This window comes from Phyllopteryx taeniolatus, chromosome 2, assembly GCF_024500385.1.
Source record: "Phyllopteryx taeniolatus isolate TA_2022b chromosome 2, UOR_Ptae_1.2, whole genome shotgun sequence".
Taxonomy (NCBI): domain Eukaryota; kingdom Metazoa; phylum Chordata; class Actinopteri; order Syngnathiformes; family Syngnathidae; genus Phyllopteryx; species Phyllopteryx taeniolatus.
Genome location: NC_084503.1, coordinates 33,035,053 through 33,055,847, shown reverse-complemented (window position 1 = coordinate 33,055,847; position 20,795 = coordinate 33,035,053). Strand labels below are relative to the sequence as shown.

General features: G+C 41.5%; 1 protein-coding gene across 5 annotated transcripts in view; it reads left to right on the top strand.

Moving 5' to 3' along the window:
• Positions 1 to 20,795, top strand: part of LOC133474272 (MAM domain-containing glycosylphosphatidylinositol anchor protein 1) — a 271,446-nt gene that overhangs the window by 169,749 nt on the left and 80,902 nt on the right. For all 5 annotated transcript variants that reach the window (XM_061765798.1, XM_061765795.1, XM_061765794.1 and 2 more), the window contains 2 exons: positions 698 to 830; positions 17,820 to 18,089. In XM_061765798.1, coding sequence (XP_061621782.1) covers positions 698 to 830; positions 17,820 to 18,089 — 403 coding nt within the window. The remainder of the gene's footprint in view (positions 1 to 697; positions 831 to 17,819; positions 18,090 to 20,795) is intronic.

The following is a 20,795-nucleotide window of genomic DNA, read 5'->3' as shown; positions in this document are numbered from 1 at the left end:
AACACATGACAAATAATCTACCAAACTGACAAACAGCCGCCTTGCCTACCAAATTACCCAACCAAGTCACCAAGGACTAACAAAACCGACTACCATCATATTGCTTCACTAACTGACTGTGCTGGATTTTTCTGTTAAAAACTGTGACCTACTATTCCTTCTGTAATTGGCTCAAGCAAGCCAAAATATCAGTTAATGATCAGTAAGTTGCAGTAAAATCACAAGTCATTATCTCCCATTCTGAAAGGACAAGCACAATAGCTTAATTTTGCTCCGTTTATCAGAGCATCAGTCTACCATCAAGCAGATTCCCTGGAGTTCAATTGTCCTGGCAGCAGTACAGTACTCGTCAATACTGGCTCAGGATTGATTAGCCCAACATCTGCAGTTGACGCTTATACAGTTTCGAACAAACACAGCATGTATTGAAACAGTAGGGAGCAGTGGAGAGAACACAGATCTGCCACCACTGTGGCAATTGGTCTGTGGAAATAATTGGGGCATGTGCTTGTTAATGTCTTTGTTTATTGTACTACTGCTCATAAAAAATGCAAGAGATCTTTGAGACAATATTTCAATATACGTACTTTTGGGAAAAAAATTCAAATGAAGCCAACAGATTTGTTTTTCATCAGGTTGTGTCCAGCATCAGCAGCAACAGTGTTTCATTTAAACAAATTTTTTTTTTCAACTTTAGGGTGAGACCAAGGTCCTGAAGCTGAAAAACCTGAGAGCGAAGGATTTTGCCGATTATACCTGCCAGGTGTCGGTTCGTAATGTGTGTAACATTGAAGACAAGTCGGTCACCTTCAGGCTCACAAACAGCACGTGTAAGTAAAGACACGAGAAGCAAAAATACCCTGTGTCGCCCAATTGTTGCTGCACAAATTTCTCTTTCTCCATTTTCACATCTGTCCTCTTTATTTTTCAACCTCCTACTGCTCTGCTCCTCATTCGGTGTTTGTTCCTCTGCCTTTTCACTCCCCTTGAATTTGCTCTGTCTCCCCTCTCACCTGCCTCCCGGTGTGCCCAATTTTCAACCCGTCTTGTTGAAAAGGCATCACAGGGCCGTCAGCCGTAATTCAGTTGTCACGTTGCCTGTTATCTCCAATTTAGTCTACAGTGCTCGATCCATCTCCACACTGCTACCTGGCAACTCTCTTACTTGCAACAACATTGCCATTGACAGCAGTATCAGCCTCGTTATGGTCAAACTGATACACTGAAGGGAAAGCCCTACACTCAGTCTTTCTTTTTTATTCTCAAAGCTGGCTGTTTCATTTCTTATGCTGTTCTCTCCTTCTTATATCCATCTGTTTATGATATCAACCATATGAGTTTATCAATGCTAACATTTCAAGAGAATTTCATTATTACCACAGTATACAGTAGCGCATCCAAAGCCCCAAATACTGTATGCCTGAAGAGGAAAACGAAAGCTTAGGGTTCAAACCATTAGGACACATCAACAAATCTTTTGAGACTTTAGCTGTCTGTCTGTCTGTCTTTCTCCCTCTCTCTCTCTCGCTCTATCAATCTATCCATCCATCTATCACCACGAGGTGACAGTATTGTTCTAAAAAGACCTTGCGTCAACGTGTTTTTATTTTTAACAATAAGTCAACTTCTGTTTCTACTTTTGTGACAGTAAGGAATGTTAAATGTTTCCTGTTATGAGCCTGAAACAGATAAAGTCACTTTATTTCATGCAAGAAATTTTGTTTAGGAATAGAGAAGTCGACCAGAACAGATTGTATTCAACTTTAGAGGCTCCACTATATTTTTCATTTATTTCAGTCCTGAGTGTTGTCATCCTCAGCCTTTATTAGTAATAAGACAAAACAAGCTGCAGAATGACCTTGTAAGAGTCATAGTATGTTAATGGTAGCAACTGCTGGAGGTTCTGCATGAGTCTCTTGAATTGAGCTGTTAATGTGAAGATAATAATTTGGGCTTTCCTTTCAAATGTAGAGTTTTAAAGAGATGGGGGTCACATCATTAAAAAAAAAACAATAGAAGAAAGAAAGGCAGAAAAACAGATATAATGACGCAAATGAATCAGAATCTGGTTAATATATGGTTGCTAGCTAACCTGACGTTACTTAACATACATAGGTCTTGTCTAGAAAGGCCAGAAATGATCAGGCATGGATTAGTTCATCTTTTTTGTACAAGTTAATATTATGATTCCATAACCTAAGCCAGTGTTCCGCAACCTTTTTTTCCGCCACTGACCGTTTCATTGAAGTACATACATACAAGTACAATGGAACCTTGATCGAACAGACTAATAGGTGGGAGGGGTAGGGGGCGGGGTCTTCCAATATACATAATTGATCGTCCGATATACTTAATGGATTATCCGTTACATTGAAGCACTTTTTTAGGCCATATGCACCCATATTACTGTACAGTACAACATTATTGTTGAGTAGGTTTTTTTTCATGGCCTAAAACGCCCAGTACAGTACAAAGTTACTGTAAATAAATTGAAAAAAAGCTTGAAAATGTTTGAAAGTTTGACATTCTTTCCAAACTTACTACGCCGTTGTGCTTGGTCATGGTGACATTGTTGACGTACAGTAGGCGAGTCGCTTTCATGAGCCGCAAGGAATTAGTGTGTTTGCTAGTTCAAAACCCATTGCCAAAGGCGAACGGCTTGCCAAAAAAAAACTGTTACTGTATCAAAATTAGCATGTTCCATACTACAAAGACTTGTTTTGTATTCCTCAGAGCCATGCCACTCTCTCTCTGCCGCGCTCTATGCACAATAGACAAAAGATAGAATCATCATCACATGGCCACCATGTAGGCACGGGAGGCACGTCTTTTGGCTGTCATATTGTATATCTGTGACCCAGAAATACGGCAGTCTCATTCTCTGCATGCATTGCACCACAGTGCCAGTAAATAACAGCGGCCAATTCTGGAAATGACAGACTTTGTCAATGGCATTTTAAGTGACAAATGGAAACTATTTTTGGACACATTGTTCAGTCCCGACGGTCAGTTTAATCCGATATCCGTTATATCGTGGTCCGTTTAATGAGGTTCCACTGTAGTTCGCACACCGAGAACCACCGGGGCGGTGATGCAGTGGCTGTTGATGGATATTCCCAAAACTTATCGTCGACAGGGCAGGCTCATTACCATGTGAGTTTCCCAGTGTGGAGCGTAGGAGGCGGAGTGTTCTGATCCAAAGCTAATCATCGACAAGGTTTCCTCCCACATCCCAAAAACAAGCATGTAGGTTAATTTAAGACTCTAAATTACCCGTAGGTGAGAATATACGTGCGACTGGTTGTTTGTTTATATGTGCCCTGCGATTGGCTGGCGATTGGCTCTCGGCAGGGTGTACCCTGCCTCTCGGCCAGAGACAGCTCGGATAGTCTCCAGCACGTCCAGTGGTTGAGGACCACTGACCTAGGCTACATACACTTTTCGTCACACACATACACACACTCACACACACACACACACGCACAAACAAACACACACACATACACACACACTGGGTGTTGCTGGTTTACAAGCTCACTGAGTTGCCAAAACAAACAATCTGTCTGAACCTTGCAGCTTCAGAGAGTGACAGCGTGCGTGTGTGCATTTTCAATGACTATGAAATGCAGTAAAAAGATAGGAAAAATAATACTAACGACTTATGATAGACTGAAATTGCACTAAAGTGCACAGACTGTAAAATTGTGATAATTTTTTTTCAATGCATTTTTAAATTAATATTGTATTGTATTTTTTATTTTTTTTTACTTGAGACTTTTTTACACATCTTGTATTTAAGATACAATGAGTGTTACCACTCATGATACATTAATGGGCTATAGAATGACAAATGTAATATAGGGTAATGAATTCCAGCATATCTAGCAACATTATATATATAGCATTCCCTTATCAGACTGATGTGAAATGGCAAACTAAAATCCCATTTCTATACTCATCCTCATCGTAAAAAAAATAAAAGGAATGACAACAAGAGACAGTAACCAAAATACACAAAGGGCTACGGCAATGAGATAGATTAACAAACTGTGACGGAGAAACAAAGATCATCTAAAACGAAGACAGTTGTTTTCACCTATGCATAGATCATTTTACACTTGAGACCATGTGAGTCCTGGGATGCAATTGTCATGAAACAATGAGTCCCAGCCCTCATCATCACGGAATACAGATACAGTGATCCTCCGCTACATCATGGTTGATGCTTTGCAGTCCCGCTATAGTGCAGATTTTTACTGCAGTTGTTACTCTACTCTCTATCTTTTTTGCTGTTTGCGCAATATTTTTGTGTTATCCATTGCTCTTGCTCTCTCTCAGTATATTTTTTTAAATTATATATTTTCCCATAAACTTTCACGATAAATGTTTTGTTTTGTTTTTAATGCCACTTATATCATAATATTAGAGCAGAATAAATAATTGGACACAAATTACAAATTATGCCCTGGTAATCAAACATATGAGCACAACAGTGTAGTTTTCCATTTACTAAATAAAAGTAGGACTGCATTTCACAATAAGAGCAATTAAATAATAAGAGGAAGTTACATGTGTAAATAAAGCACTTCAGAAAAATAAAAAAGAATTTCCCCTTTTCTGTTTGGCATTTTGAAACAACAATGAAGTCTCAAACAATTTTACATATTTGAATTTAACAACTGTACCGTTTTAGGGGTTATGTTTGTTCAAAACCTTTGTTTTGTTTCATAATGGGGTTTCACATCCAGTACATGCACTTTAAATAAGAGAAGTACAAACTATATTGCAGATTTTGATTACAGTTGTTATTCAATTTTTCATACTGTTTGTACAATATTTTTGTTTTATCCATTGCTCTACTACGACTACTACTTTATGAACAGATGGACTTTAAGGACTATGTAACATTAATATTGAAAATTTTGGGTGGTAAATATTATTTACTGAACAAAGGGAGAATATAAAAATGGTTATGTACAGTAACTTAAGCTGTCAGATCATTGTAACAGATCTGAAAATCTGGCCTAAATGACATACACTACTCACCCTTTGTTTGTCAAAACTGTACTGAAGTACAATACTTTAGTTCATGTGGATGTGAAAGGCCCGGTTCGACTGGGTTTGCCTTGGACCACGACACTGTGCTTACCCATCGACGGCAGGCTTTCTTTTTACCAATCGATTGCGAGGCTCATGGCTTCTCCGCTCCTCGCATGTGAAAGCTGGTGAGCCTGTCCGCCCAACACACAGCGAGCGGCACCGCCTCCCCCATTGGAAGAAGAACTCAAGTGAACTAACTTCCCCTCAATACCGGGGAGAGGGAAATAAGATAATCATGCAACTGTATAGTAGTTGTTTTTACAGCACTCTTACACCTCTACCTACCACGCTCACTCGCATGTCACGTCAGCGGTTTTTTGTGTCTGTTTGTTTTTTTACACACACATACATACTTTTCCAATTTCCAAGCCATGAATAAATAGTTGACTTTCCTTAAATTGTCCCGCTTGTGTGCATCTACGTAGACAACGCCTTTACGCCAGCGGCTTGCTGTTTTCATGAGCAGTGAGCCATTGTTGTTAGCACAACAGTGACAATTTATCGAGTCTGGAGAAAGGGGTCTGTTGTATTTATAGAACGACAAGCCGCCCTCCTCTGATTGGCTATTGGCTAGCACCAAGACAGGATACTTTTAGTGGATACTGATTTGCTGAAGGGCGGCACGGTGGACGACTGTTAAAATGTAACAAATCCGGCCTTGCCTGTGTGGAGTTTGTATGTTCTCCCCATGTCTGCGTGGGTTTTCTCCAGGTACTCCGGTTTTCTCTCACATACTAAAAACATGAATGGTAGGTTAATTGAAGACTCTAAATTGCCTGTAGTTGTGAATGTGAGTGTGAATGGTTGTTTATTTATATGTGTGCTGCGATTGGCTGGTGACCAGTTCAGGGTGCACCCCGCCTGTGGCCCACAGTCAGGTGGGATAGGCTTCAGCGCGTCCACGACCCTAGTGAGGATAAGCGGTATTGAAAATGGATGGATGGATGATTCGTTGAAACACGTCAGCAACACACACACATACGCAGATTCACCGTGCTTTACACTTCCGTGCCCATTTTTGTGCGTCTCAGACGTGGGACGCACATCAAACGAGATCCCTGCTATGTAATATTTTGTTTTTATTATTCCTAGCTGAGCATCCATGTGTCTGTCCTTGTGGCGTCACTCACCGATTAGATTAGATTGCCCCAACTGGGTCACACCATCACTTCTGCTTCACTGTGATGGGACAAAGGGATTGATTGATTTTGGGATCATAATCTCAGTCCTACCACTTACTGACAGCAGCTGCCAAATCCTCTTCCTCCCTGATAGGCACACAGGGGCAACGATGGTGGGTGAGGGCATGTTGTATTTGACAAAGTGCGAGAAGTTCTTAGAAGAACATTGGGAAGAGACTGAGTGATACAACAAAATATTAGGTTGTCTCAAACATCAGTGATATTTCAAGTGGAAATGGGAGTTGAGTCCTCCTTGCGCTTTAACACTTTACGAGCACACATTTAAATGCAAACCCCAATTCCAATAAAGTTGGGATGTTGTGCAAAATGCGAATAAAGAGAAAATCCTTTTTAACTATATGCAATTGAATACGCTACAAAGACAAGAAGATATTTAATGTTCAAATTGATAAACTTTTTTTTGCAAATATTCACTCATTTTGAATTTGATACCAGCAACACGTTCCAAAAAATCTGGGACGGGGCATGTTTATCACCGTGTTGCATAACCTTTCATTTTAACAAGACTCAATAAACATTTGGGAACTGAGGAGAGTAATTGCTGAAGCTTTGTAGGTGGAATTCATTCCCATATTTGCTTGATGTACAATTTCAGTTGCTCAACCTTCCAGGGTCCGCGTTGTTGTATTTTGCTCTCCATAATGTGTCACACATTTTCAGTAGAAGACAGGTCTGGAATGCTGGTTGGCCAGTCTTAGTACTCTCACTCTTTTACTTCAAAGCCACACTATTGTAACGCATGCAGAATGTGGCTTGCCATTGTCTTGCTGAAAAAGACATTGCTTGGATGACAGCATATGTTGCTCCAAAAGCTGTATGGACCTTTCAGCATTAATGAGCTTTCACAGATGTACAAGGGCATGCCAAGGGCACTATCACACCCCCATACCATCACAGATGCTGGCTTTTGAACTTTGCGCTGATTACAATCCTGGTATGGTCCTTTACCTCTTTGACCACGATGCCCAAGGGATAGGCTCCAGCACGCCCGCAACCCTAGTGAGGAGAAGCGGAACAGAAGATGGTTGAATGAATGAATTTAATATTTGGACTCGTCAGATCACAGCACACTTTTCCACTTTGCACCAGGTGTTTTTTGAGCATTCCTTCCCCACATTTCCCCGTCTTTTGTAGCAACTGTCCCAGTTTTTTTGGAATGTTTTGCAGTCATCTAATTCAAAATGAGAGCGTATTTGCACAAAAACAACAGTTTTCATCAGTATGAAAATGAAATATCTTGTCTTTGTAGTGTATTCAAATGACTATAGGTTGAAAATGATTTGCAAATCATTGTATTCTGTTTTTATTTACGTTTTACACAACGTCCCAACTTCATTGGAATTGGGGTTTGTACTTGGACTACACTATTTCACTCTAAGCGAAGTACACACATCATTTTTAAAATTACCAATTTTTTTTTTATGAGAGACTCCACACATAATGAGGAAAAAAATGTTTTTAGTACTGCTCTTGTAGTGTGCTCTGTCTCCTCAAAATGACGATAATGCCACTGAGTTTCTTCCCCTCAACCAGGAGTCTGTCGCAGTACCAGGTTTGACCTGTAAAAGGCAGCATTGTGCCAAAGGGGACCATGAGTTCAATCATGCAGTACGTGGTTCAGGCGAATTCCCTGTTGACCACACACATAAGGGTTTGCTATCTTAAATATTAAACAGGTTTCAACATGCGGCACGGTGGCCGACTGGTTAGAGCGTCAGCCTCACAGTTCTGAGGTGCGGGGTTCAATCCCCGTCCCCGCCTGTGTGGAGTTTGCATGTTCTCCCCGTGCCTGCGTGGGTTTTCTCCGGGCACTCCGGTTTCCTCCCACATCCCAAAAACATGCATTAATTGGAGACTCTAAATTGCCCCTAGGCATGACTGTGAGTGCGAATGGTTGTTTGTTTCTATGTGCCCTGCGATTGGCTGGCAACCAGTTCAGGGTGTACCCCGCCTCCTGCCCGATGACAGCTGGGATAGGCTCCAGCACGCCCGCGACCCTAGTGAGGAGAAGCGGCTCAGAAAATGGATGGATGGATGGAGGTTTCAACATTTCTTAACCGTTTTACGAGCAAGAATGATCACTCTTTGCAAATCCTGCACCACGGGAGAATCGCTAAAGATAATAGTTGTGAGATATCCAATGATAAATTTGGCCCGATTATCGATATTTGTTTATGAACCTTAATTGACAGTTTTTCTGCAAATAGTGATTTGTGCTGTTTATTTACTCAATGACAGATGTGGGGGAGGTGTCTATTTGAGGGAGTTAAAAAATATTACAGGTATTTTATAACATAAGTCCAGTAAAATTTGAGTTTAAAACTCAAGTAATGACTATTATGGAGAAATACTGTAAAATGATGAGAACATATGCAGACTGGGAACAAAAAAGTGGCATGGCTCCCAGGAGCCCAAACGTCTGTGTGTTTTGGTGGGTGCTGCTGTTTTGGTTAGCAGCACAGTTAAAATGGGCTAAGCAACTATCCATCCATCCATCCATCCCATCCCATTTTCTGAGCCGCTTCTCCTCACTAGGGTCGCGGGTGTGCTGGAAACTATCCCAGCTGTCATCGGGCAGGAGGCGGGGTACACCCTGAACTGGTTGCCAGCCAATTGCAGGGCACATAGGAACAAACAACCATTCGCACTCACAGTCATGCCTACGGGCAATTTAGAGTCTCCAATTCATGCATGTTTTTGGGATGTGGGAGGAAACCGGAGTGCCCGGAGAAAACCCATGCAGGCACTGGGAGAACATGCAAACTCCACACAGGCGGGGACGGGGATTGAACCCCGCTCCTCAGAACTGTGAGGCTGACGCTCTAACCAGTCGGCCACCGTGCCGCTTGTAAAACTATTGTTATAAGAAAAGAATATATCGCTCCTTCTATCGTCCACCGTGCCGGCTAAGCAACTAACTTTTTAATGACTGTGTGAATGTTATTTCTAATGGGAAAAATGGACATCTCTATTTAATGGAGGCATTGATTTATTATTTTCTTATTAAATTAAACAAAATAGTAAAGTGGAGTCTCGAAAGATGTTTCGTTATTTTCACAAGTTGCTGCGCCTCACACTTCTGATACCGTTTCATTACATCATGTAAAGAACCAATTCACACACTGGCAAGTGACAGAACAGCATTGTACCCTTGAGGTTTGTGGGTTAAGTGCCTTGCTTAATGGTATATAAACAGCTGACAAGCATCTCTCCTGTCCCAATTACACTCCTTTGTTTTTAAACCCTCAGTGGGATTTGGAACTTCAACCCTTCTGTCACAGAGCCAAGTCCTTGTGGACCAAGCTACTGGCGCCCCATGAATGTTTTATCGTTATCATTACATGTATTTGCAGATTGGCTGGGAAACACCATGTGATTTCACAGAGGTCATTTTGGGTCCAGCTTGAATACTAATTTAAGAATATGGTTCCCTGCAAGATGAAGGGTTAAGACACTATTTAAAAAATGTAACGGGGTGCAGTGGAAATGGAGGAAAGGCCACTGACATACTTCACAATATCCTACTGCATTTTTAATGTAAAACTTCCAATTACTATTCGGTACATTGTCATTTAGGGGCTATAATTTGTTTAATTTCCTCAACAATGTTTGTGTCAACAGTAAACAAAATTAAACAGTGGTTGGAGTTGTCTCTTTGAAATCAACCTGCGTGGGTTGTTTTTACTGCCAGCATTATGAGCAATTCAATTTTCTTTATGGGTATTGTAAGTGCTTTATCTAACCTGTTAAATGGATATCACTCTGACAGTGTCAATAAACACTGAGCGTGGTTATCTTTGAAATGCAGGCTTGTCTTATGTTGCTGGGGTATTGGAACTTATCATATTGTGCAGGTGTACCAAATGTTGTGTCTGGTGAGTGTACAAGAATATGACGCTGAAGAGCCTGTCACACAGAGAACTATGTAAAGTGTTGACAATTTGACAGAGGGGAAAATGGAGTGTTGAGTATACGAGAAAACATGTTGAGGATGGAGACATTTGTTACCTGCTTGTAAAGTGCGGTGCTGCACACAAATCCCATTAGTTTGGGGACGAGCGGCTGCTGATCCCGCTGTCGCCATCACCCACACATCCCCAGGAAATTGAGGCTATAATTCTCAAATCCGCACTTCCCCTCCTTGATTCACTTATCTCTTCACTCTCATATTTGGTTTCCTCCCCACTGTATGTTTTTGACCTCTTTTAGTTTGAAATGACAATGTTTTGTTTGGCTAATAAGCATGCGGTGACCATTTATGGGGTTGAGTGACCATTTATGGGGTTGAGTGTTTATTGGGAACTAATGTTATCAGTATTTATGGTCCACAAACTGACATTATAAAGTTAATTTAACACGCCCATTGGCACACTTCATACAGTCTGCAATGGGATATGTGGTTGTTTAAGACTCTTGCCATATCTCATTCTAATGCCGGAGGGGTTAGGATATTGTATAGCTTATTTTCATATACTGTACAAAGTCAGATTCAGATAAAATAAATGGTCCATTTGGGGGGGGTCTGTACATCAACATTTAGGGCTTCTACCTCCTTTAATTTTAATCAATCTGTCCAAAAAATGTGAGGCTACTTCCCCTGATGTTTCTCAAGTGAATGTGATATTAATATACAGTGAGTACGGAAGGTTTTCAGACCCCCTTAAATTTTTCACTACACAGTTGTTATATTGCAGCCATTTGTTAAAATCATTTAAGTTCATTTTTTCCTCATTAACGTACACACAGCACCCAATATTGACAGAAAAAAACTGTAATTTTTGAAAGTTTTGCTGATTTATTAAAAAAGAAAAACTGAAACATCACATAACCATAAGTATTCGGACCCTTTGCTGTGACACTCATATTTAACTCTGGTGCTGTCCACTTCTTCTGATCGTCCTTAAGATGGTTCTACACCTTCATTGGAGTCCAGCTCTGTTTGATTATACTGATTGGACTTGATTAGGAAAGCCACACCCCTGTCTATATAAGACCTGACACCTCACAGTGCATGTCAGAGCAAATGAGAATCATGAGGTTAAAGGAACTGCCTGAAGAGCTAAGAGACAGAATTGTGGCAAGGCACAGATCTGACCAAGATTACAAAAAACATTTCTGCTGCACTTAAGGTTCCTAAGAGCACAGTGGCCTCCATAATCCTGGAATGGAAGACGTTTGGGACGATCAGAACCCTTCCTAGAGCTGGTCGTCCGGCCAAACTGAGCAATTGGGGAAGAAGAGCCTTGGTGAGAGAGGTAAAGAAGAACCCAAAGATCATTGTGGCTGAGCTCCAGAGATGCAGTTGGGAGATGGAAGAAAGTTCTAGAAAGTCAACCATCACTGCAGCCCTCCACCAGTCGGGGCTTTATGGCAGAGTAACTCGACGGAAGCCTCTCCTCAGTGCAAGACACATGAAAGCCCGCATGGAGTTTGGTAAAAAAAAAAAAAAAACACCTGAGGGACTCCAAGATGGTGAGAAATAAGATTCTCTGGTCTGATGAGACCAAGATAGAAATTGATGGCCTTTATTCTAAGGGGCATGTGTGGAGAAAACCAGGCACTGCTCATCTCCTGTCCAATACAGTCCCAAATGTGAAAGATGGTGGTGGCAGCATCATGCTGTGGGGGTGTTTTTCAGCTGCAGGGACAAGGGAGACTGGTTGCAATCGAAGAAAAGATGAATGCAGCCAAGTACAGGGATATCCTGGACGAAAACCTTTTCCAGAATGCTCAGAACCTCAGACTGGGTTGAAGGGTCACCTTCAAAAAAGACAATGACCATAAGCACACAGCTAAACTACCGAAGGAGTGGCTTCAGAACAACTCCGTGACTGTTTTTGAATGGCCCAGCCAGAGCCCTGACTTAAACCCAATTGAGCATCTCTGGAAAGACCTGAAAATGGCTGCCCACCAACATTCACCATCCAACCTGACAGAACTGGAGAAGATCTGCAAGGAGGAATGGCAGATGATCCCCAAATCCAGGTTTGAAAAAACCTGTTGCATCATTCCCAAAAAGACTCATGGCTGTATTAGCTCAAAATGGTGCTTCTACTAAATACTGAGCAAACGGTCTGAATACTTAGGGCTGTGTGATATTTACGTATTTCTTTTTTAATAAATCTGCAAAAATTTCAACAATTCAGTTTTTTCTGTCAATATGGGGTGCTGTGTGTACATTAATGTAGAAAAAATGAACTTAAATAATTTTAGCAAATGGCTGCAATATAAAAAAAGAGTGAAAAATTTAAGGGGGTCTGAATACTTTCCGTACCACTGTAGTGTATATTCCAATAAGTTCAAACAAAAGGCTTTTAAGAATGTTAAAAAGTCACCTTTATCATCCATCCATTTTCTACCGCTTATCTGAGGTCGGGTCACGGGGGCAGTAGCTTTAGCAGGGACGCCCAGACTTCCCTCTCCCCAGCCACTTCATGTAGCTCTTCCGGGGGGATCCCGAGGAGTTCCCAGGCCAGCCGAAGGATGTAGTCTCTCCAGCGTGTCCTGAGTCGTCCCCGGAGTCTCCTCCTGGTGGGACGTGCCCGGAACACCTCACCAGGGAGGCGTCCGGGAGGCATCTGAATCAGATGCCCCAGCCACCTCATCTGGCTCCTCTCGATGTGAAGGAGTAACGGCTCTACTCTGAGATCCTCCCGGATGACCGAGCTTCTCACCCTATCTCTAAGGGAGAGCCCGGACACCCTGCGGAGGAAACTCATTTCGGCCACTTGTATCCGGGATCTTGTTCTTTCGGTCACGATTCACAGCTCGTGACCAGAGGTGAGGGTAGGAACGTAGATCGACCGGTAAATCGAGAGCTTCGACTTTCGGCTTAGCTCCTTCTTTATCACAACGGATCGATACAAAGTCTGCATCACTGCAGACGCTGCACCGATCCGCCTGTCGATCTCCCGTTCCATTCTTTCCTCACTCGTGAACAAGACCCCAAGATACTTGAACTCCTCCACTTGGGGCAAGATTTCATCCCCGACCTGGAGAGGGCACGCCACCCTTTTCCGACTGAGGACCATGGTCTCAGATTTGGAGGTGCTGATTCTCATCCCAGCCGCTTCACACTCAGCTGCGAACTGCTCCAGTGAGAGTTGGAGGTCACGGCTTGATGAAGCCAACAGAACCACATCATCTGCAAAAAGATGATGCAATACTGAGGCCACCAAACCGGACCCCCTCTACACCTCAGCTGCGCCTAGAAATTCTGTTCATAAAAGTTATGAACAGAATCGGTGACAAAGGGCAGCCTCACCGGAAACGAGTCCGATTTACTGCCTTACCTTTGTCATGCAGTCTTCAAATAAATTAAGAACTGAATGTTTTGTTTCCCGTTTTTACACATTTGTAAACTTGAATATTAATAAGGCAATAAGCTTGTGTAAAAAATACACAAGTGTGATTGTGGTCCGTGATGTGGCTGGCTGGGTGGGTGTGAAAGTGTCCTTTTCAAATCTGCATTAGAAGGTATTCAAGTTGTTGGCTAGTGTGCTATTGTTCTCTGCTTGGGGGGATCGTCGCTTGTAATTAGTCAGCGATTGGAATGCATGCCATACTGATTTAGAGTTCACACCTACGGGCAATTTACAGTTGTCATTTAACCTCCCATGCATGTTTTTGGGATGTGGGAGGAAACCGGAGTGCCTGGAGAAAACCCACGCAGGCACGGGGAGAACATGCAAACTCCACATAGGCGGGGCTGGGGATTGAACCCCGGTCCTCAGAACTATGAGGCAGACGTTGGCATGGGTAACTTACACATCTGTGAAGGCACCATTAATGCTGAAAGGTACATACAGGTTTTGGAGAAACATATGCTGCCATCCAAGCAACGTCTTTTTCATGGACGCCCCTGCTTATTTCAGCAAGACTATGCCAAACCACATTCTGCACGTGTTACAACAGCGTGGCTTCGTAGTAAAAAAGTGAGGGTACTAGACTGGCCTGCCTGCAGTCCAGACCTGTCTCCCATTATGAAGCATAAAATACGACAACGGAGACCCCCGGACTGTTGAACAGCTGAAGCTGTACATCAAGCCACCTACAAAGCTTCAACAATTAGTCTCCTCAGTTCCCAAACGTTTATTGAATTTTGTTAAACGAAAAGGTGATGTAACACTGTGGTAAACATGGCCCTGTCCCAGCTTTTTTGGAATGTGTTGCAGCCATAAAATTCGAAGTTAATAATTATTTGCTAAAAACAATAAAGTTTATCAGTTTGAACATTAAATATCTTGTCTTCGTAGTGTATTCAATTAAATATAGGTCGAACATGATTTGAAAATTATTATATTCTGTTTTTATTTATGTTTAACACAAGGTCCCAACTTCATTGGAATTGGGGTTGTATTTATTGCACACTTGTTCAACCGACGCATTACAGGGGAGGTATAGTGGAGGAGTTGCACTAATCGATGAGGGGCTGAATAAACTCTCCTGACCTTTGGATGTACTGGTGAGCTGTTACTGCTCAAATTTGGTCAAAAGCTGTAAAACCCTGTGTGTGTGTTTGTGTGTGTGGGTGTGCATATGCGTGCGTATGTTTTAGCTTTTATCAACAAAGATGTGTCCTCCTTTAAAAGAAATCATCCCAATACGCCGTGAATGTACGTGTAGACAATGTTGATGAGTACACCAGGCAGGCTGGGGTGGTACTGCATCTACAATATATGCCTAATTCTAAAAGACAGGGAATTTAGAGATTTTTGACCTTAGACAAGAAAAAGTACAATATAATCTATTAGTATTAGATCAGAGATTTTGAGTTAAGTGTTTTTTTTATGGAAATTAGTGTGTATACATTTGTATAGATAGTAAATTAGTTATTCAGTAAAATGTTCACCTGCCAAAGAGATTTTGTTTGTTGTCCGGACTGCTGCTGAAAGTCAAATTATCGATTCACAAACAAAACAAATTCTAGCTTATCGTGGGCCGTCAGCCATGTTTTTTGTTTACTTTCGACTGGGACATTTTAAGGTCGGAGCTTGCAAGCTGCAAATAATTTTTCCCCCCTCCTCTCCAGTCTTCTTTGAGCAGGGAAGACTTGTCATTCCCATGCGTCAAACAACACTGGATACTGGTTCAAAAAAACCTTTGTGCATAAAATGCATGATCGTAAATGATGACATTATATCCCATTGCGCATCCTCCAACTGTTTATTATTGTACTCTATGTGCCATGAATGTTGTTCAAAAAAGGTGTCAATGATGTCTTTTAAATCATATTTAATAAAAAAAACTAACTTCAATTTCATAACAAACATAATTTCAATCAAAATTTAAGAAAAACAAGAATAGTACAAACAAAAACAAATTAAAAGTGTTGACTACAATAAACTAAACTAAACTAAATCATTCTCTGTCAATGCAACAATCGCAAGTAAGGAAAATACAGTACAGTGTAATATGGACCTATTTAATTTAGCTGATTGCAGTCTGTTGAAAATGATTGGTTGAGTAGAAAAAATGAGGAATGGAGGGCTTCAGTATTATGTGGAGGATTAGCTTTCTGTCAGTCTGATAAAAACCTGAAATTCAAATATTACATTATGCACCTCCTCGAATATACAATCGAACTGTGGGATAAACACATACCAGTGATTGGTCAGAATTAGAATTGTTTTTCTCCCTTCTGATAAAAGTTAGTAAAGGCCAGATTGTCGGATGTCTCCGACTGATTATTCTGTGGTGTGGCATGAGTCAAGACTGATTTTTCCTCGGCATTCTGCTCCAAAAACTGTGGAGGACGACAACTGTTAACGTTAAACCCAGGGTACAGGGCCCTGACCATAGGCGACATAAGCGATCACCGAGGCCGCCATCTGCTGGAGGGGTGCACTGCCAGCGCCCTCCTCCTCGGGAAAAATATTTAAATAAAATCATAAAATAATTTGTGAGGCCCACTGATGCCCCCTTTACGTTTCTGTCTTGAAAATAACAAATGAAATTACAAAATAAAGTAACTATGTTTGTCACTTGGCAAATCACGTCACATGACGTGGGGGCGCATCTCTCGTCAGTGAACGAGCGATCAGTCAGAACAGGACAGGTGATCTTATTTACAAATGTTCCATCATGAAATGGACAGCTAAGCCCTCGGGTGCACATTTCCGCAAAAGAAGAAAAGCGGAGGAGGAAAAGAAGTCAAAATATAAAGGTAATGTTATGTCAACATATTTTTTAAATATTGTTTTGTGTTAAGAACATGTTTCAGCTAACTAGCTTGAAATAAAGTAAGCATTAGCTTAACACGCTGATGTCGGGTGACCAGATGTCTTATTTTAGCCGGACATGTCCTCTTTTTTTGAGACCTAAAAATGCGTCTGGCCGAAATTTCAAACTACCCAGAGATTCTCGAAGTACAATGCATAGTACATATTTCTCAAAATCCTAAATATAATAAAAATGTAGATGCAAATGCAATTACAAGCACCTCATTGCTAGAGGAAAGGAAATGTTTCTTGGTCTCAGCGAGTAAAATCCAGATGAAATCTTCCATTGCTGAATCAATCTCTTTCAAGTGGGGAAGCGGCAGTTATTTGCAATAACTTGACAACTAACTTTTAACATGGAATAACATAGACAATATAGATTCAAATGTCAAGAAATGCCCCATTAACTTGATTACAAATGATAACAGCAAATACTCCCTCCTCTGGCTGATTGGTATACTGCTCGCTCTCTGTTGGGGTAGGGGCAAATTTATTGACATCACCCCAGAAAACTCTGCAAACGTCAAAACGACCAAAACTGTCCAAAATACAGGGAAGAAGAAAAAGGGGGGAATGGGAGAATGACAGGTCAAGTTGTTACAACTTGTGGTTTGTCCCATTAGCTGTTGTAACAGCCATTACTCACAAGATTTTTTTGGGGGGGCAGTAACGATCGAGTAATCAAATGAATAAAATGTTCTGTTTTATATTTTAAATTGTGTGGCATGTTATCTTATAAATTAAAGGCAATGTTAAAAACTATTGGTATTTGACTTTTTACCGTACATAATCTCGCCAAGGTCGCCACATTGCCGTGGGCTGGCCCTGGTTAAACCTGTTAAACATTTATGATCACAAATCCTCGTGTGTGGTCGACACCAACTTTGGCCGAGCCACTGACTCCGTGATTGTGACATAAAACGGAATGCTAGCAATTCAGGAAGCGATGTGAAGCATGTGCTGTAGTCAGACACAAATAGAGGAGCAACTGGTTATGTTGAGTGATTGTAATCTTCTACATCTTAACACTTTTCCTTCCTTTGGAATAATAATAAAAAAATTTTTTAAAAAAAGCCGAAACACACAACATAGTCATTTAATGATTGTTGATCCGAGGTTTTTAAGAGCTAGACTGGAGTTGCACAAAATGCCTAACGGCAGAGGTTTTACCTAAAGTTTCAGTGATATTGAGATCAATCAATTCCAATGCTGCAACCACAATGCAATGCCTGTGAGCAATACCTTTTATATATTCAAGTATTACCTTTATTATATCTATCATTGCGTCTCTCCCCAGCTCCCCCGATGGTTCGGCTGTCCGTCAACGACACAGTTGTGGCGGATCCCGGGCAGGATGTGGTCATCACATGCGATGTAACTGCAGGTTTCCCGCCACCTACTGTGATTTGGTCACGTTACCCGGGACCCCTTCCCCTCAACGCCAAGGTTCGGGGTTCCCAGCTCACACTGAGGGCCGTCACACCAACAGACGCGGGCTTCTACAACTGCACGGCTGTCAACAATGTGGGCAACCCCGCCCGTAAGAACATAAACGTCGTTGTCAGAAGTAAGTATTATGAGTCCATTTGTTTCCATTCATATACTGTATATTTACCTCATTTGAAGTAAGTGCTCTGCTGAATCCAGTATATGCGCAACCTACTTCCACATTTGTCAACACGGAAAAGCACTTTCTCCTCTCTTGGGTGAATGGGGAAGGGGACTGTTCAAAGCACCCGTAGGAACTTTAAACGTCTACTTTGTCATTTTTTTAAACACAAGATGTCACCACAGAGCCACCAAAGATGACAACAGATGGTGTTTAGGCTTCATTCATGTTCAGATGTACTGTATCCTATTATATTTATAGTATAAATACATGATATACATGTATTTAATTTTTGTCCAAAGACACCTACCATAAAGAAAACTAAATTTTAACAAGTTCGGCTTTAAACATCGATTAGTCTTGCAAATGCACACGCTCTACCTAACAAAATGGACAAGCTTATTCTCCTCACAAGGACCAACAAAGACTTTGCACGTTCTGGTGTTCTCTGCTGTACTGAAACTTGGCTCAATGAACGCATCCCAGACGGTGCTATTCAACTGCTTGGCTTCCAATTCCACTGAGTGGATTGCGTCATGGAGCTCTTGGGGAAAACTAAAAAAAGTAGAATATGATGTACAGATGTCACAGAGCTCAACCAGCACTGCATCCTGGACTTGGTCTCTGTTTTTGAACCGTACAATTCACCACATGCGTTTTCCTCCATTCTGAGCGTTTTTTTACATTCTACCTCATGCTAACACAAACGGCACGCTGCAACTGTTGGCTGACCAGGTAACCGAATTCGTACAAAAGTACCCAGATTTGCCCCTTACCATTATTGGAGACTAAAAAAAGCAAAACTTAAGCACAAACTTCCTAAAGATAAGCAGCACAACTGTCTCACCCGGGAAAACAACACTTTAGACCACTGCTATATCACGCTGAGAGACTCAAATCACTATTTCCAATGCAGCTTTGGATTCATCTGATCACTTTTTTAATCCACTTGATACCAGCACACAATCACAAGCTTAAATGTGTGAAGCCTGTGGTGAAAACCGCAAAGAAGTGGACCAATGGAGCAAATCAGGAAATACAGAAATGTTTGAACTGCACAGACTGGAGTGTCTTTGAAACTTCAAGTAGAAGCTTGGAATTATATACACACACTGTGACATTTTATATCAACTTTGGTGAAGCTGTGTGTGTACCGACACACAAGCCACAGTTCACTGCCAAACTTCGCCAACTCCGCCAGGTCAAGGAGGATGACTACAGGAGCGGGGACAGGGTCCTGTACGGTCAGGCGATAAACCAGCTCCAAAAATAAATTTACATAACCAAGAGATACTACACAGAAGAACAGTTCGCTGCGAACAACTCCGCGTCAGTGTGGAAAGGATTACAATCAATAACAAAGTACAGAAGACCATCCCCCAAGCGGAGGACAATAAAGGACTGGCTGATGACCTAAATACATTTTACTGCAGATTTGATACCCCACACCCACCCAGCCCAACCACCAACGACCTCCATCACACCTCTGACTTTCCCTTCAGCCTTGACCATTCACGAACAGGACGGGAAGCGGACAGACAACAAAACATCAACAAGGTGTTAGTTAGGCATTCAAGTCCTCCTCCTGCCTGAAAGTCTGTGCTGATCAGTTTGCTCCAATTTTCACTACGATTTCTGATAGATCTTTGGAACTGTGTGAAATCCCATCCTACTTCAAACCCCAACCACCACTATCCCAGTCTCCAAGAAATCTGCAATTTCAGGACTGAATGACTATAGGCCTGTCGCTCTGACGTCTGTGGTCATGAAGTCCTTTGAACGCCGCGTGCTGGACCACCTAAAGAGCGTCACAGGACCCTTGCTGGACCACCTGCAGTTTGCTTACCAAGCAAACAGGTTAGTGGTTGACACAGTCAACATGAGGCTGCACTTCATCCTGAAACACCTTGAAGGCGCAGGGACCTACGCACGGATCCTGTTCATGAGCTTCAGCTCTGCGTTCAAGACCATAATTCCTAGACTCTCCTCCAAACTCCTCATTGTGAGCCTTTCGTCTGCTATTTGCCAGTGGATAGACACCTTTCCGAAGGTCAAGAAACAGCAGGGATGTGCCCTTTCTCCGCTCCTCGTCTCTCTACACGATGACTGCACCTCAACACACCTAGCTGTCAAATTCCTGAAGTTTGCAGATAACACCACAGTCATCGGCCTCAATTGTACTGCAATAAATTTGTAAAACCAAACAGTGATAGATTTAATGCAAATGTATTGCACTAAAAAGTTAAATACTACTGAACTGTACTTAAACTGAACTTGTTTTAAATGTACGAAAAAAAAATATTCAGTGATTGTTTTGCATACCACGAGAGGGAGCCCACATACCCCTTATGGTTCTCGTACCACACTGTGATCACTGTTCTAAACTGTTAAAGTACAGTAGGTTACACTACTGCAATAGCAGGGATGAAATTGTCTTATATTCTAATGACTGTACCATCAAGAGAATTGTGAAGCATTTATCTTATGTTAAATGGCTACATAATGTTTTTTGCAAGCAAAAAAAAAAAAAATGTAATGAGAATCCTGGAGCAGATGAATGTCAGTTTAAACATACTGTATTTTTGTTCCTGTTCAAGTTAAATTCCATAATTTTTTATTTCTTTATGGTAGATTATTTAAAAAATGAGACTTCCCTTTTTGAAT